At 43.4% G+C, this 17,533-nt stretch overlaps 1 protein-coding gene across 11 annotated transcripts in view; it reads left to right on the forward strand.

The window, feature by feature from the left end:
• The window catches only part of robo2 (roundabout, axon guidance receptor, homolog 2 (Drosophila)), a 338,057-nt gene that overhangs the window by 251,332 nt on the left and 69,192 nt on the right, over window positions 1-17,533 (forward strand). For all 11 annotated transcript variants that reach the window (XM_058635007.1, XM_058635003.1, XM_058635008.1 and 8 more), the window contains exons 3-5: window positions 14,597-14,754; window positions 15,633-15,753; window positions 16,222-16,357. In XM_058635007.1, the coding sequence (XP_058490990.1) occupies window positions 14,597-14,754; window positions 15,633-15,753; window positions 16,222-16,357 (415 nt within the window). The remainder of the gene's footprint in view (window positions 1-14,596; window positions 14,755-15,632; window positions 15,754-16,221; window positions 16,358-17,533) is intronic.

Here is a 17,533-nt window from a genome sequence, read left to right on the forward strand (position 1 = left end):
ATCATGGATTCCTGCAGAGGCAAGAAACAGCTCAAGTGGCTTCTGCCATGCAACATGTCCACCCCTGTCCCCTCCTCCTCCTCCTCCTTAATGGTTCCCCAATGTCCTGTTTCTGGGGTTAGTCATGACGATTTCAAATGTCATTCTATCAAAGTGACCTTCAAGGACCTGGAATTAATCACAGCGGCAAAAAAAAAAAAAAAAAAAAAAAAAAAAGCCGCTGCCTTCTCTCTTAAATGGCAAAGAGAGTCACCTTTGATCCGAGCTTCAGATGAAAACATTTTCTGAATTAAACTGCTTTTAGGATGGTTCAAGGTCTATGTTCAGCCATGAAAGGAGAATGACGGCAGGCTTTGTTATTACTAGTTGTATCCTCTTTCTTTCTTTTTGAATAATGTATTAGATAGACGGATAGATCATTTCATCCCGTGGGGAGAGAATCGTTTTTTCAACCTGGAACGGTCACATGGACACACTGAACATCGACCTCACTTACCCAACACTGCAGCTACATAATACATGTGACCATCAAACAGAAGACAACATAAAGAGTTGTATGTATCTTTTAGTCAAGGTTGGTGCCGGGGTTAATGAAGTGCTGATACTAAAATGAGCCATTTTTGATGTATTTTTACGATTAAACGACACAGAAAATGTCAGAAGTAAAATTATAGTCAAAAACACCCCAAATTATCCCTGTAATCCATGTAAATTCATCGTACAGGATGGTTTCATTGGCATAAATTGCAGACACAAACCAGCAAGTGTGTGTTGTGAGGAGAAGAATACGTTCTGGCAGGCGAAGGCCACGGTAGTTTGCAGTCAAACCCTTGTCACTAAGTCTTACACACTGAGCCTTAAATTAACAAATCACATTTGTACAGATTCACAAAAATCACCTTTTGTCTTTATTAAAAGTGCAAAATGAGTCATCGGACATTATTAATAATACATTACAGCTACAGCAATGTCTACATTATTGATGCTTTCCAGTGAGTGCACAACACCATATTTGAATTTAAACTTAACGTAATGACGGCCTTATCGGCCGAGTGTCCCTCAGTGTCCTTAATGGTCTCTGTGGTTTGAAACACACGAGGGAATAACACTTGATTTTATCTCCTCACTCTTCCTAAATGCATGCACAGAGATTCAGTATCAGAGCAGCAGCAGGAGGAGCAGGGATGTGGCAGACAGACAGACTCGACCCCCTCCTCGCTCACTCACCGTCTTTATCTTTAGCAGTTCTCCGCTCAGTAGTTGTAGCTCATTGAATTATTTGCTAATTGCCAGGTGAAATCAATATTGATTGTGTGTTGCACAGCGGCCGGTGGTAATCGTAGTATATTGCTGATCGCAAAACTGGATTTTCCTCGGGGGGGCGACATGGAAGCTGGGAACTGTAAAGATAGAGGACACCGTGTGGGTGGACGTGGACACATGGACATGCACGGTGTCTTTGCACTGTTGTGTGTCTGTGCTGCAGAGTCGGTGCGGGATCACCGCTGTTTAGCCGCTGTCTTGTCCTTCCTATGTAGGTCATCAGTGCCCTCCAACGATGTCTTATCCCATCTGCAGTGCAGTCGATACTGTTGACAGAACTCCAAAGAGCTCTGGATTAGGAGTAGCTTCATTAACTTTGTTCCTTTGCCTAAATGATTAACCTTGTGTCTCAACAACAACATTTAGTATGAAACAGAGCTGTTTAATACGTCTTTATACTGAGAACATGTAGGCTGCGTCCACACTTCTTTGAAAACGGTGTTTCAGAAGAACTGTAAAAAAAAAACATCATGTGACCATTCAGGTACAGAAAATGCAGCTGTTTTTTCATTATTTGACTAATAAAAGAGGAGAAACTGATTGTTGTGGCTGATCAGGAAACGGTGAAATAGTTCGCAGAGGTTTGTGTTTTTCGCTCAGACCACATGAAGTTGGGTATTTTTGAAAACGGACATTTTCCCTCAAATAATCCTGTCCACACACTGCTCCGTTCTCAAACTTGCCTCGTGTAAACAAACATGACATCATACAGAAGAAACACCTGCGAGTTTTCCAAAATATAGGTCATGATTGACTTGACCCACAATTTTCATGTTTTTGAAAGTCCAAAAAAATGTGGACTGGGCCTAAAATGCTGCCCTGAACTTTTCTAACTAAAATGGAACCAGCAAAATTTTAAAATGTCTATATTTTTGGACCGAAAAGTCCCATAGACCGTGTGGGCGGCAGGCACATCTGGAGCGTAAACGATAAATAAAAATGGAGTGGTGTCGTGTGGATGTGGATGGGATAAACCAACACAGAATATGTAAGGGGAGGATGTGAATGAGGGAGAACAGTGTTGGTTTCGACACTGATCCTTTAGCATCGCAACCATTGGTGTGTTTCAGAGTGTTTTTTCCATTTGCATGATAATGTGAGCATGGATTGACTCACACACGCACAGCCAGGGTTATTACATACAGTCAGTTCCAGCAGACCAGATTACCTGAGAGTGAGTATCCTGGGTTTTTACTCTGCAGCCCCTAAAATGAACCAAATTCCTCCCATTAGCGCGCAGGTTACATAAGCCTCGTGTGCAGGTGTATGCAGCCGCACTGAGGCAGTAAGCTGATTACAGATGGAACTAACACAATTACCCCCCCCCCCTCTGTAATGCAATTAACACGAATTGGATTGTGAAATAAGCAAACCAGGTCGTCTCGTGGATCCTCTTAAGATGCAGAGCTCCTTCCACGGAGTGACGCCGGCGAAGCTAAAGCTTCAGTAAATCATTTAAATGCCCCGCTGAGCTAATGTCAGAGCGTGTCAGCACACACACACACACACTCGGAGCCTCTTTGATTCACATGTAAATACCCAAAAATGTAAATCAGCTGCAGTAATTCTGTGCTAAGTTTTCTTATCTCTTGATCCGAGGGAGCGTCATAGACTTCTGCTCTTTTTCGTAGCAGTGGAGAGAGATGGTTTTGTTTCTGCTTTTCCACACGACCTGACACCCGTGTGCATGTGTATATATGTGTCTGTGGTACCAAGGTTGAGCCACATGAAGCAGGCAGCGCCGCTGCAACACTTTATTTCCAGTATTATGTGCAGCATTCCATCACACTCAAATCTCCTGGATGATAGTGGATGCACATTCTGACTAAATGGCGACTTACTCCTTCCTTCTCAGTCATGTGTATATACATAATACTTTCAAGACATGAAGATGGAGGGGGGAAAAAAAAGAATCCCCATCCATGGATGACGCTGTTCTAAAGGTCATCTCTGCATCCAGCTTAATTTTTTTCCCCCGCTCTTCCTCAAGAGTTAAGATCTATAAAGAGATCGATAAATCTCCGCAAACGTCTCTGCATGTGATTTAACGCCCGCCTTATCTGCCACCTCCTCACTGACAGAATCTTAACGGCTCTACAACGAAAATGGCCAGACCTTTTAGAAATGTGATGGATATCTGACGTAGTTCAAAGTCCTTTATAAGGTTCTGATCCAGGAGCCGCGGGGACGGTGGCGGCGGCGGCGGCAGCGACTCCTGCCATGGGAAATGTGTCACTTTGTGATGTACAGTGAGGGGGGGGGGGGGGGGGGCAGAAATGTCCCGAGGTGTGTGAGGATCATCTCTCAGGCGAGTATCGATCGCAGGAAAGATGATCTGAGGAGACCATTAGGTGGATTGAGGAGCGAGGAAGGACAGTGATGAACACCTCTCTGATCATCACTGCATGTATCACATGGCGTCGGGCCTCTACTCGAATATTCCGATGAAGAGTTTACAGCAACTGCTTTAGACCTGTGTTTGTGTCCGTTTACCTCCACCATGTTGTTTGTGTGACTCACACACACACACACATGGCTGCACAGTGCTGATGGGCGGGGCTCTGTGACAGTGAGCACAAGGAAACACACACACACACGCACACATGTTTTTATGATGTCTCCCAGTATCTTGGCGGTCCAGGAGTGTAGATTAGTGTCTTGGGAGAAAAGGCTGAATCCAGTAAACAGGGCTATCGTACAGCTGTAGTGAACACCTCCGTCTCCTCCTCCTCCTCCTGTTTCCTGCACCGTGGTGTGGAGCCCACTTGCACTCCGGGCTCATCAGACCAGGCTAGATAAAAAAAAAGAAAAAAAGCTGCTCAACTCCAGCCGGGAGCTTAATTAAAGCTGCGCCGCCCAACGCTGAGTGACACCTTTTACAAGCTCCTAACGGTTCTCTGCCCGCGCCGTTACTGCCAATCCAATTATAGACCAAAACAATAAAATTGACACAGAAGGAGCGGCGGCAAAATAGGCCGGTGTGGAGGGGAGGAGGAAAAAAGAGAAGCTATTAAAGATTATATGAAGATGCGCACAGTGGGCCCGAGACCTGCTGCACGGGTTTCATTTTCACCAGAGATGCCCGAGTGTGTGCCACACACTGGCGAAACCACTCAGCTCAGTGTGTGTGTGTGTATATAACCTGCATTTATATCTTTGTGAGGTCCAAAAAAAGCTATCTTTATGAGGATATTTTGACCTCACAAGTCAAGTAAGTGCTTTGTTGTGATGGTTAGGGAATGCATTATGTCTATGATGTGTCCTCACTAGGATATAAAAACAAGTTACCTGGTGTTCCTTATGTTGTGGTGACCTACTGTAAATAATCCAAGTCCACATAATGTAAATTACAACATTATAAGGCAGATAAATGTTTCAATCTTAGGCTGTTAGGGTTAGGATTAGGCCTATGGTTAAGGTGAGATTAAGAGTCTCCAGGAAATAAATCAACGTAGTGTCCTCTGAAGACTGTGGAAATCAGACTGTGTGTGTGTGTGTGTGTGTGCAGTGTCTGAGAGAATCTAGTAGCTGTTCTCTAAGTCTGGACACAGTTCAGTAGCATCCAGGGGATTATATTTCCCTGTGGAAGGACACAGCCTCAATGTCATTAGGCCAGAGCGCACACAAATACACAGAACACACACACACACATGTACACATACAAAGAGCATTTTCCAGATCTAGGAAGATTTTTGTCCTGGTGCCTTCAAACTTTATTCCTTCTCTGGCTCTAAACGGTGTCACAGCTGTGATGTGTCAGATCTGTTCAGCTTTGTTTATACACCATAATATTAACATTATTGTTTGTCTTACCATCTCAAAGTAGACGCACTGTGCTCCCTCTGTCTTGTCAGTAAAAGCTCTTTTATCGACGCCTCCGTCCTCCCCGTCCATCATCATAAAGGAGAAAAAAGTAGCACATGTGTGGACACAAATACAACAATCTGACAATTCTGATGGGCATAAGCCAAGTGGAGGTGTTTATTAAAAAATGTCCGCTATATGAGAGAGTGATTGTTTCGTACTGTATGTGTTAACTGCAGGTGTGAGGGTATAAGGTACTGTAATTTTCCCACTCTCAGTTCACAGAGTTGTAATAAATATGAGGTTAAGGGTCCGGTCCTTTGGTAAAAGTCAGACTTAATGAGAAAGCTGTGCCTTGAACGTGTTACGCGGCGCTAATTCAAAGTGACGCGTCGCCTCCCCCTGAGTCTGCACAGACGTTTCAGGCCCAGAGACCACGATAGAGTCGTGCAGAGCCCAAATTTAAACCACATCCAGTGAGTTTGACAGAGTTTAATTCCCGATAAGAATCATTACATCTCGTCGTAATAAGATAAGTAGAGTTTCCTTTGTCATCTTTCAAAATGTCTATACTCTGCAGTTCTCTAGCAACTTTTTATACTCATGGAAAGCCACGTTTTTTCAAGATTTATTCCCCTAATTCACTATATAAATCATGATAAGAGCAAATCACTTCACAATATAACGTTTTTGACCCCCAAAAAACATCTCAAAATCACACTTTAAAATAAAGAAATAAGATGACATTTCCTTATATAATACATACATATTGGAAGTAGTTGTCTCTTGAGATAATGATCCGTCACGTTTTGTATCTGTAACACGGTGATTTTTTAACATAAAGATGGAAAACACGATCACGGCAGGAAAAAAAAAAAGTGCAATTACATATTTGTCCCCCTTAATTGTTCAGGCTCAGTCGTGATCTCTCGTCTCTGATAACGATTGTTCTCCACGATATTATGATTCGGTACAGTGATGCTAATTTCCCAGAGAAGAAGAATAATAAGAAGAAGACATTAAGCGGAGACATCTGCATGTCTGCTTCTTCTCTCCTTCCTCTCACTTTACTTCCTCTGATGCGACGCTGGAAGCAGAAGCACCCGCTCTGTCGCGACGCCTCACTACCTCTGCCTCTGCTCTCTCTCTCTCTCTCTCTCTGTATGTGTTTGAATTGGCAGGAAATCAATCCCCCTCTCGTGGACACAGCCAGCTACACCCGCCCTCCCCGTTCCTCCACGTCTTACTCCCCCTTCTGGCTGTAAAGTGTCCATTCTGGACCGAGCGCGAGCATCAGCACAACATCCTGCCTTATCTGAGCCCGGCACAAAGACCCATGGGCACGTTGTGTGTGTGTGTCAGTATCAGCCAGCTCCAGTCTTCAGGGTGCTGTCTGCATCTGCCAAGCCCCCCCCCACACACACACACACACCAAAAAAATACACAACCATAGACCATAAACAGGACAACAGAATGGAATCTGGAGTGGCCACCAGAATCATTTTAGGGGGCAAACTGCATCTTTAATTGTCGCTCCTGTTAATTACTCTGCGCTATGAGAATAGGGAGAGATTGAAGGCGGATACGCCGCGTCGCCATTTCATATGTAAATGTGTTCAATTTTCGAAACAATTAAGTGATTAGAAAAGCTGTCGTCTTCCGTCTCCTCGTCCTACACTCGTCTTTTTTCTCCCTTTTTTTTTTAGTATTACTGTAATGAAGCCATTACTCCTTCAAGTGAATTTTAACGAGTTTTTAACCCACATTTCTTAACGAGCTATGCATTACCATAAAGCACCGGATCGGGCTAAATTGAATTGTGTGTCTTTGTGGACGCGAACGTACGCGTGTCTGTTAGCTTTGTTAAAGGGTGTAAGAGGAAAAGAGGTTCATTAAGAGTTCATTATATTGTTGTTTTTTTTCTTTTCCTCCGATGGAATTGGCCTACAGATCCGCCCTGTGTCGTCTGACTGTCATTACTGTGTCGCCCGTGGGCTTGTTAGGCCAAATTAGGGCTTGTGTTTGAAAAATGCTCTCCGTTCATCTCGCCACCTTCCTCTGCATGACCTTGGTCGTCTGCTGTTGTCTTGAGTTACGTCTCTCAGCCTTCCCACACTCCGGCTTCTTTTATGCCGTTCAAGCCTCTATTACAGATGCACATTTCATACCATCGTATCACCACCCGTGATTCTCTCCCTCCACTGTGGTATCGCTACGATTCTCTTTGCCTTTCCTCTTTTCCGTATTCTTTCCCCCGGCATCTTATCTGCGATTTTGACAGTGTTATTTACAATCCCCCCCAGCTCAGGATTTTTTGCAGATAGGGAGAACGGTGGTGGGGATGGTATCAGGCTTTGGCTGATGTGGTCTATGGAGAATGATGAGTATGTGTATATGAGCAGCTTCATCTGCAGTCAGTGCAGAGAACACCTGTCAGTACGTTCCCATTCACAGCTAAGTAGCTGGAAAATGTCGTTTAATTGGACTTCTGTCCTTGACCCAGTGTACAAGCTGCAGCAGGGAAATCGATTTATTGAATCTCGAGTATTGAGTGCGTCTGTCTCTGTCACGCTACATGCCAATATAACCCCCTACTCCTACCTGGCATTTCACTTTAAAATATTCAATTATTTGAGGTGGTAGAGCATAAACTCTGTCTTCTTGCCGCTCCAAAAAAAGTTTTACCAGCCTGAATTTCGCCGTGTTTTTCTCACTGTACCTAGTTTCTATTATTTCCTGGCCAGAGCTAAAGCAACTTTTTCTGATTTGTACGGTATATTCATGATAACGTGAGTTTGACCTCTGCTGTAGTCCAAATTCCAACGTGCGTTTCAAAATAATAATTTATATTATTATTTTTTGTCCATTTTGACTGACAAGGCAGAGAAAGAACAGCCTGTGTAGGAGCCAAGATGCAACCACACATGGGATTAAAGGTTGAGGTGGAAAGAAAATGATGAAGTCAAAGAGATTGAAGGAAAAGACGGACAGATAATGACCTCTGATGGCGAGAGGAGAGAATGAGACGGACACAGAGAAAGAGAGAGGGGGAGAGAGAGCGAGTGATGCTGATGAGTTGTGCTAATGATGAGAGTCTCCACTCTCAGTTCTCAGAGGAGCCACAGCCATAGGCGCTGCCAGACGGCCATATTTTTGCAGCTGTTTTCCTGGTCTGACCTGCAACCCCTCAGAGGAGGAATATAGGGAAGAGTATGTGTGAACCTGCTGCTCGCTCGCCTGCTGAGGGGGTAATTTCTGCATCTGGATGGGGGGGCAGAGGTCACCGCTGGCCGATGGGAGGCTAAATGAGTGAGTCAGGAGCTGCTGGTGGAGAAGAAGAAGAAGAAAAAAAGACTTTTTATAGCGTAGAATTACAACGGTGTGGCATTATCCGTCTTCTGCCCTCAGCGTCAACAGTAATACAAAGCGTCGACGGCGGGACATGGAGTGCTGTGGTTTGGTGTGTTTTGTCAAGTGACATATATATCGTCTGTCTTCTCCGAGGGGTGGAATTGAAAACGGAGTTATTGTAATAGCATGCTGCCGGATGAAGCGCAAAAAGCACTCGAATGAAATGATATTATAGCTCGGAGCTACCTCTCCACAGCTCTGCCTGTTTGTGTGTGTGTGTGTGTGTGTGTGCACATGCATGGTTTATTTTCTAATCAGAGTGCGGGTAAGAAGGTGGTGGGTCCGTGTGCCGGGGTATGGCCATGGGCTTGTAGCTGTTGTAATCTCTCTCCGTGTTTCTTAGCCTCTTGACCCAGGGGAAAGTCTATAAAAGAATGGAAGGTCTTTCTCCTGCAGTAAATAGGGAGGGAGAAGAAATAATAATATAATAATATAATAATAAGAAGTGCTAACATCCACGTTTGCAGGATAACAGAAAAACGATACTCAGCCCGGCGGCTTTACCGTCTGTCAGGGTTGTGTGTGTAGGTTTTTTTAAAAGTCTGTCACAGTGACGTGAATGTCAAATGGAAAGGAGTCGGATTTCCCGACTTCAGCGTGCGTGGCGTCGCGTGGCGCAGCGGGTGCAAGCTGGGCTCGCTCCTGTAGGTCAATGTGTTTGTCAGCAGCTTCAGTCGGGGCCCCCCAACTAATCTTACAGACAAGAGGTGTCACCCTCCACTGAGTAATACTGTACAGAATATCTCCTCTCGCCCTGTCCTTGCCCCGCCCCCCCCGCGCTGTTTGTGCTGCCATGAACCGTGTGCTGAGTCTATCACAGGTTAGAACAGCAGTAGAGTTTAAAACTCAACACTGATACAGAGGAAAGCACCAAGGAAATTTGTTGAGGGTTTTCCAAACGTTCTGTGTAGTGACAAGAGCATAATGTTGCAAGAAAATGGACAAATGACACATTTATATGTGTAAATGAATGTTATTTAACCCTTTAACACCGAGTGTATCGCCGGGCGACGTGTTTGGGCAAGCGGTCTTTCACTTCAAAGGAAAAACGGAGCAGGGCTCATCAAATTTTTATCAAATATCAAATTTTGCTTGAAAAATCTCTTATTCATGTACCACTACAGTTGTAACTACAGTGTTTTTCTTGACTTTAAACTGTTAATACACTCCCTTAACATGCAGTAAATTGTAAATAACTGCCAGATAATGAAAGTTATTCTGGAAGAATGGGCAAAAGCACTAATTTTCTGGCCCCTTTTATGGTTGAAATAAGCAAAAAATAGTCCAGACGTACATTTTGAGGCTATGTGTTAAAGGGTTACTAAAGATTACAAATGACAACATCAATAACAACACAATTGTCGCCGTCTAATGTCGTGTAAAACAGTATCATTTGACTGGAGCGGTTAATTTTCTTTGTGTGTTCCTGGTGACTTGGCACCATATTGTGTTGCGATGGTGAAGTTTGAAAAAAAATGGCGTTTTCTTCTGGACAGAAGTAGCAGAGCTCTGAGTGAAAGTTTTGTGTGGAAACATGAGCCAAGTTCTCACTTGATTTGTGTCGACACTAAACATTTTCAACGCTTTTTAACCACGGTCAGTGTATTATTTACTAGTTTTGGGTCTTCTTCAACAGAACATGATGTCAAATTTGAAGATACTAGATGTTAAACAACATCTATGAGTGGACGTGAACCTCTGGCTGCAAAAACTGACATGGCGCCAGTTAAACTTCAACCCCTCAGGCTTTAAAACACATCATTTTGTCAATTTATTGAAAATAAGCCCAACCAAGGACGTTTACTTTCTTAATTATCAAATATTTGACAACGTGTTGATATGCACGGGACTTTGCCAAAACCAACAAGGAGTCAATTATAGAGATAATGACTGACAAAAAGCAGAAAACTGTCTTTTTAATATCACAGAACTGCGTGAACTGTTGATGTCGATACTCAACCTTATATAGAACAGAAATACACAAACGCAGATCTGCCTAATTGTTGCAGCCGCAGCGCGTCAAAGTCGCACAGTCTGCTTTACAAAGAACCTGCGTGGGTGTCGTTTTAGTTTTTTTTGTTGTTTTTTTGGCAAATGCTTTACACTGTTAAGCTCTTGGCGCTTTCTCGGAGCAAGTTGCAACCTGAATCCCTCCCCTCAAAGTTCAAGGTGTTGAATCGGTGCCAGCTGAAAGGAGAGCTGCAAATCTGCCCCCCCCCCCCCGCCTGCTGCTCCTCCTCTCAAATCAGCTCCCTCCTCGGATATTTGGGAGAAAAATAAATAAATATATAAATAAATTAAATACAAGAGGCGAAAAAAGGCAGATTGGTAGTTTTCAGATATGGGTTCTTCTTAGCCCGCAGCCAGACTGACAGATGTAGCACTTTGCCAGGAGAGAGAGAGAGAGAGAGAGGTGTAAATGTAAAAAAAAAAAAAATATAAATATTAATAAGCGAGTGAGCAAGACGGCAGAGTTTGGGGCCTGCTGGAAACTCCACAGGAGGCGAGATGTTTTCAGTGGAAGAGGAGTCGAGAGTTTCTCGGGGACAAAGAGGCAATTACCTTACGTCTGTCGGCTGATTCGGGTCTGAATGTCTACAGGGCCTCGGAGTTTAGTTTCTAACAGCAAGTAGTTGCACAGACGCACTTTATTATTCTCTCAAATCACACCTCACATAGACTAAGAGAGGAAAACAGTCGCGTTATGATTCCAATGGCGATTTTCCATCATACAGTTCTAGCACGACTCGGCTTGACTCAGGACCTGGTACCTGGAGCCACTCGTCGGTCGGAGAGTGTCGTCGCGTTAGCACTTTTCTTAACAAATGCTACAAAGTGCTTGCGTTAAATACTCAGCGAGAGAACTTGGCTAAATTTCTGTAGCTCACCTGTCCAAGGAAAAAAGTATTATTATTTTTCTTCTCTTCTTGTGGAGACGTTTTTTAGCAGGGTAGTGAGGCTTTTTAGCTTCAGAAACCTTTGGGAACCTGATTGTTTGTTTCCCTGTTCTCTGATGACACACCACGGTCATTTTAGAATCTCAAAACAACACATTTTCTTACATAATGTAGGTTTAAACTGAAGGAGTTGCCTGCGGGGCAACCGGGGAAGACGGAGCGCGGGCAAATTGTGAAACGGAGCGGGGCAGGGGATAAATATTTGCGTTGAGTGAGTGAGTGTGTGCTTCAACTGTAGGAGGTTGACCTTGCTGCCCGTGGCCTTGTCGTCGGGATTAGACAGTCCACTGAAGTGTATTTTGGATTTACTGCTCCGCCCTCATTTACTTAGCTAACGTATCTTCCCAGAGTCTTGGTATTAGCGAGCCTTGGACCAATACGCAGGGTGTAATCTCTCATTGTGCTCATCCTGTTGTATTTCCTTCTTCTTCTTCTTGTGTATTTATTTGGATCGCAGTGTACCGTGACACACACACACACACACACACGCAGTGTATTGTAGTATTAGATTAGATATGACAGCGTGCCATTTATGATGCACCTAAGCAGTGTTCCTTTTGTCACCGCTCTGTTTCAGAGGAAATTGATTTGGACAGAATGGGAAAAAAAAAAAATCCCATGGGTGCGATCAGCGCTGAATGGAAAAAGGAGCAATTAACTCCAATGTGATCTTGAAAACAACAGGCAGTGTATGGTCCACAACCAGGCTATGATTTCAAACAGCGGGGCGTCTGTTTTGTAATGCAAATACTGAGACTCCGGCGGTGGTGGCTGTTATGGTCACCCTGGCTGGCTAATTACTTTAGCTCTTTAGATTAGAGGGCAGCCCTGCATGAGATAGAGAGAGAGAGAGAGAGAGAGAGAGAAAATCTACCTTTTTTTTATTCCCTCCCATCCCACACACATGTAAAGATTCCATTTGAATTCATGTCACACACAAAAGTCCCACTCTGTCCTCGTCTGCATCCCCCAGGATAATTGGGTTGAAAGCTTCCTCTGTCCCCCCCCCTTGCTCCAGATAGATAAATAAATAACTAAATAAAGAAGAAGAAGACAATGGCTGCATGGCTTTTCTCACAGAGAGGGTAGCGGGACGAATAAATGAGGAGATGAGAGAAGCCTGGGCCGCAGGGACCAGTTATCCCCTCTAATAATCCCGGCCCTCCCTGCCGTTGTGCCGCGTGGAATTTACATAAGAACCTGTGGCGGCTCTGCCCTTAATTCCTCCCTCCTCAAGCATCTTCAAACATCCTTCAACAAGCTCAGTGCTTTTATCCGTGAGAGGGACCGCGTGTCCCCTCGCTGCTGAGGGTCCACGGGTTTGATTCGCCGTAGATCAAATGGAGATCTTTAAAATCCCAGTGTGGATGAATGAGTGAGAGGCTGTAGGTCACAACAAACACAGGACCTACGTGGATCTACGGTGGCCTTCACATACCAGAAAGCATTTCCCTTTTCCTTCTGTAAACCCGGTTTGTCCTCCACATGCGTGAAAGTGCGGCTACTTCCTGTTAGCGCATTATTTTAACACTTACCTTAACCCTAACCCCCTGATTCTATATGAATAAGCATTAAAACTAATTATAACATGCATTTATTTACAATTAAAGTGCTGTCATTTGTTTGTTTTCCTCATGTTGGAGATGACTCTCTTCAAACCTTTAAATTCATGTCAAATCTGTTGGTTTTATTCATCTATAGTATCAGTTCGAGTGTTTTTCCGTATAAATAAAACAAGTTTTTTTGATTTCTCAGCTTCTTAAATGTGAATATTTTCATGGTTTCTTTTGCTCCACGTAACAAAGAAATCATGATAACGTGATAAATTTGGTTTGTGGACAAAACGAGATGTTTGAGAACAGTTAGTCAACATTTTCCCACCTTTTCGGACATTTCATGGACCAAAGAACTCAGATTTATTATTGAAATGCATTTCCAGTGTATGTAGAAACATGGCGGAGCAACTATATACAGTAAAAGACTTTATCCAAGGCTACAAACACCATACAATTTTGATTCCAAAGCCGTTATACACTTCATACATACACATGTATGGACATTACATTCAGTTTCTGCTAATTAACCCTCCTTAATGTTCCACACTGCACCTTTAAGCATTCTTTTTCCGCTGGTGTGGAACGTGAACCTGCTCTGAACGCACCATTAACTGTGGATTTAATTTCTTACAGTGACTTTAGTGCGTTTGTGCCACACCATTAGAACAACAGCTTAAAACGTTGTCGCCGATGATCGGTGTGTTTTTATCTTTTTTTTTTTCTTCTTCATCCGCGCCGTGAAGCCACGCAGAATAATTAAAAAAAGAGTTGTGTGGTTTTTTTTTTAAAACAGAGCCCACATGTATAAGTGCTTTTTCTCCCTCCACCACATTAAAAAAACACTTACTTGTTTTATTGTAGCGTCTGACGCGTGCACGTTTCTGTGTGTTACATCAGCTTCGCTCGCGTGTTTCTCTTTTTACCTTTTTACATCCATGATTGAGCGACTTACCTGAGGGCCACACTTGTTCATAGGACCACCCACTGTGCCTGTGTGTGTGTGTGTGTGTGTGTGTGTTTTAGCACATAATATCTGGCAGTGTGCAAGAATGAGTACTTGCACATGTCAGTGTTGCACCCCGTGAGCTTTCTCTCACATGTGACTGACACCAGGCTGCGGGGCGCTCTGTCTCTGTTTGTTCTTCCACCTCCTCGGGGACGTCCATTAGCTGCAATTAGCTTTTATTTGTGCTCGCCGAGGCAGATGAGGCTTCACATCCCATATTAATCACCGCGTTGAACATTGCACACGAACTTAATGCATGTACGTACGTATATGAGGACGTTTGAAAAACGGTGACCTTAAACATGCTGCACAAATCTACTCTTAAAATACAATTTACACACTTTTATGAAGATACAGATGCAGTTTGTGGTAGTAGTCGTTCATCATGCAACTAGTTTGTGACAGTGAGAATCATCTGAAATAGCGGCTGCGTGTCTGTGACCCGTCGCAGATCTTAAGACACTCAATTACCAAGAAATAGCAGCAGTGACGAATCAGAGATTTAATCTACTTTCTCGTTTGTTTCTCCGTCTCCTCAGTGCTGCGAGATGACTTCAGACAGAACCCCACAGACGTGGTGGTGGCAGCAGGAGAGCCGGCCATCCTGGAGTGTGTTCCTCCCAGAGGTCACCCTGAACCCACCATCTTCTGGAAGAAGGACAAAGTGCGGATCGACGACAAGGACGACAGGATCACAGTGAGTGTCTGTTATGATGAAGGTGTTATTTAACATTTCTAATGTTGTATATTTTGTTGTGTAGGTTATTTAAGTCCATAGAAATCCAGAGTTGGGAAGAAAATGTTCTATTTCATTCAATTTTTGGGGGTTTTGTCACTAAAGGATCACAAACTACTTATTGCCATTTTCTACCAAACAAGACAACAAATCCCATGATGCCACGCTGCATACCTACATCAACAAACTGGGTCTTTTGCAAATTAAGAGTTCTGTAGAGGCAGAAATGACATATTGTGCCTTTAATAGGGTGTTCCCACTAGAGGTGGTGTGGTTTTTGCCTCAAATAAGTTTAAGGGAAAACCACTTCCCTTAAAAGCCAAAGTGTGATCCGTCATCTTTTTCTTTTTGAACTTCACTATACAAACACATTTAGGAGATAATACACACTCAAATGGGGTCAAGGGTTAGTGGTAATTCAATGATTAAGTTTCAACAGTTGTTCAATCCATTCTGATTCATAGAATACGAATGTACTCCATTTTCTGAAAAAGGTACCTAATCATTATTGTTATTATTATTATTATTATTATTGATAATAATAATCTGCATGTACAATAAAAAATCACCAAACTTAACACAAATACTGTCATCTTAATACTTTTCTATTATATTCTTCTATTATACTTCTATAATCCATGTTTATGTACTTTTTAACTATGCTCACTAATGAAATATTGAATATTTTCCCTGTTGTGGGATTAATGCAACATAATGTTATCGTTTTTACCATCATTTATCTTACATGTCAAGAAGATTGAGATTGAGATTATTTTGCATGCAAGAAAGAAAGATGAATCAAAGTCTAATGTGTGTCGTGTTGTCTTTTTTTCCTTCAGATTCGAGGAGGAAAACTCATGATCTCCAACACGAGAAAGAACGACGCTGGCATGTACGTGTGCGTGGGCACCAACATGGTCGGGGAAAGGGACAGCGAGACGGCACAGGTCACCGTGTTCGGTGAGTTTCTCCTCAGTGAACGACTTCCGTACACGTTACGTCACATTCTCACTTACAGTAAAACTGGAGTGAAAAGTTCTCCACCCAGAAATACGTCCCTGAAGTACATCAAGCTCAAACGTGGAAGTACATTTCCACACTCTTGAAAAACTCCTTGATCCTCATCTTTTTTGGCGACTCTCTTCCCACTGAGATTCAATCTGGAGCTCATTTACGCGACATCATATTTAATATTCCACCATTAAGCTGTCAGGAGCTCCAATGAAATTTATTTTCTTTTAATTCTCAAGTTCCTGTACTGTCAAAGCACCAGATGTGAGCTCAGTCAGGGCTGCTGCTGCTGCTGCGGCTGCTGCTCGACTCCTTACTGACTGTAATGTACACGTTATTAAATATTATTGTGGCCACAGTGACAGACTCACTGAAATGCTCTATTTTCTATTTTAATGTTTGGTGTCGTTCTTTCAGAGCGACCGGCTTTCCTCCGGAGGCCGATCAACCAGGTGGTGCTGGAGGAGGAGACGGTGGAGTTTCGCTGTCAGGTACAAGGAGACCCTCAACCCAACGTACGCTGGAGGAAAGACGACATCGATGTCCGTGGGAGGTAAGAACCTTCAATTAAAGTCTAACTAAACCGCTAATCGCAGGTGACAACCGGTGTTTATGGGTATGCAGTAATCTGCAAATCTTATATTCTACAGAAATTGTACAAAATCGGTGCGTCTACTGTCTACTATCTCTACATTGTATCTAGCTTGATTGTTTTTGACAGTCCGAACAGCTAAAAAACACCAGAGGTGGTTTCGAGTACGATTCTGAACGTATTTTTTACCGACCTGCTTCAATCTGAACGTCTCGTTGCCTCAGATAGGATTTCAAAGTGTCTTCAGCGTCACAACAACAACAATGTCGTTGGATACGGAAAGACAGGCGTTAATTGGAGGCGTGTGAAGTGATCGACACAATGGAAGACTGTAGTTTAAAAATCTGAAGAAAGTTGAACAAGTATAACAAGACTAGATAATGTCAATATGGACACAAAAATCGGATTTTAGTCTAAACAAGGCCTTAGTCGACGCTTTCGCCACTGTCTTGACTGATCAGTGCGAGGCTCCTCCCCCTTTTATAAATGCCGTAGCCGCCTCTTCATTGCCTTTCTCTCTGAGAACCTCACACAACTGCAACTCAGTGTCAGATTCACTATCCCCCACTCTCCCGCCATCACTCAGCCCACGTCTTGGCATTTTTCAGCTTCAAAACAGAGGGTTTATTTACCCTTTAAATAGAAGAATAAGCAAAAAAAGAAGTACCTTTTAGTGGAGAAAAGTTTCTTCACGATAATACCCCCCCCCCCTGTCTGTATTGACTGCCTGCGTTTGTGTCCCACTGATGTGACAGGCTGCACTTAATGCACAGGAGCCGCGGAGGCGCTGGTGTCAGTCTGAGTGACTGTTTCAAACTAATCATTACTCACACTGCCAGCTCTCACCTGGCTCGGCTGCCAGGGAGCAATAAATAGCCCTATTACGCTGCTGTACACACACATTACACATTCTGGATGAAAATGGCTCCGCCCACAGGCTCCACAATAAACAGCCTCCACAGTCTGAACAGGAATAGACAGTGTCTCATGTCAGGTGGAGTCGAACAGATACTCAGCTGCGAGACAATTAAAAGTGAGTGACGTGTGTGTGTGTGTGTGTGGGGGGGGGAGAATGAAAGGTAGTTTTTTTTTTTTTTTCCCCCCAGAAGGAGAAAAAGAAACAGAGACGGATAGAAT

This window comes from Solea solea, chromosome 7 (genome assembly GCF_958295425.1).
Source record: "Solea solea chromosome 7, fSolSol10.1, whole genome shotgun sequence".
NCBI lineage: Eukaryota > Metazoa > Chordata > Actinopteri > Pleuronectiformes > Soleidae > Solea > Solea solea.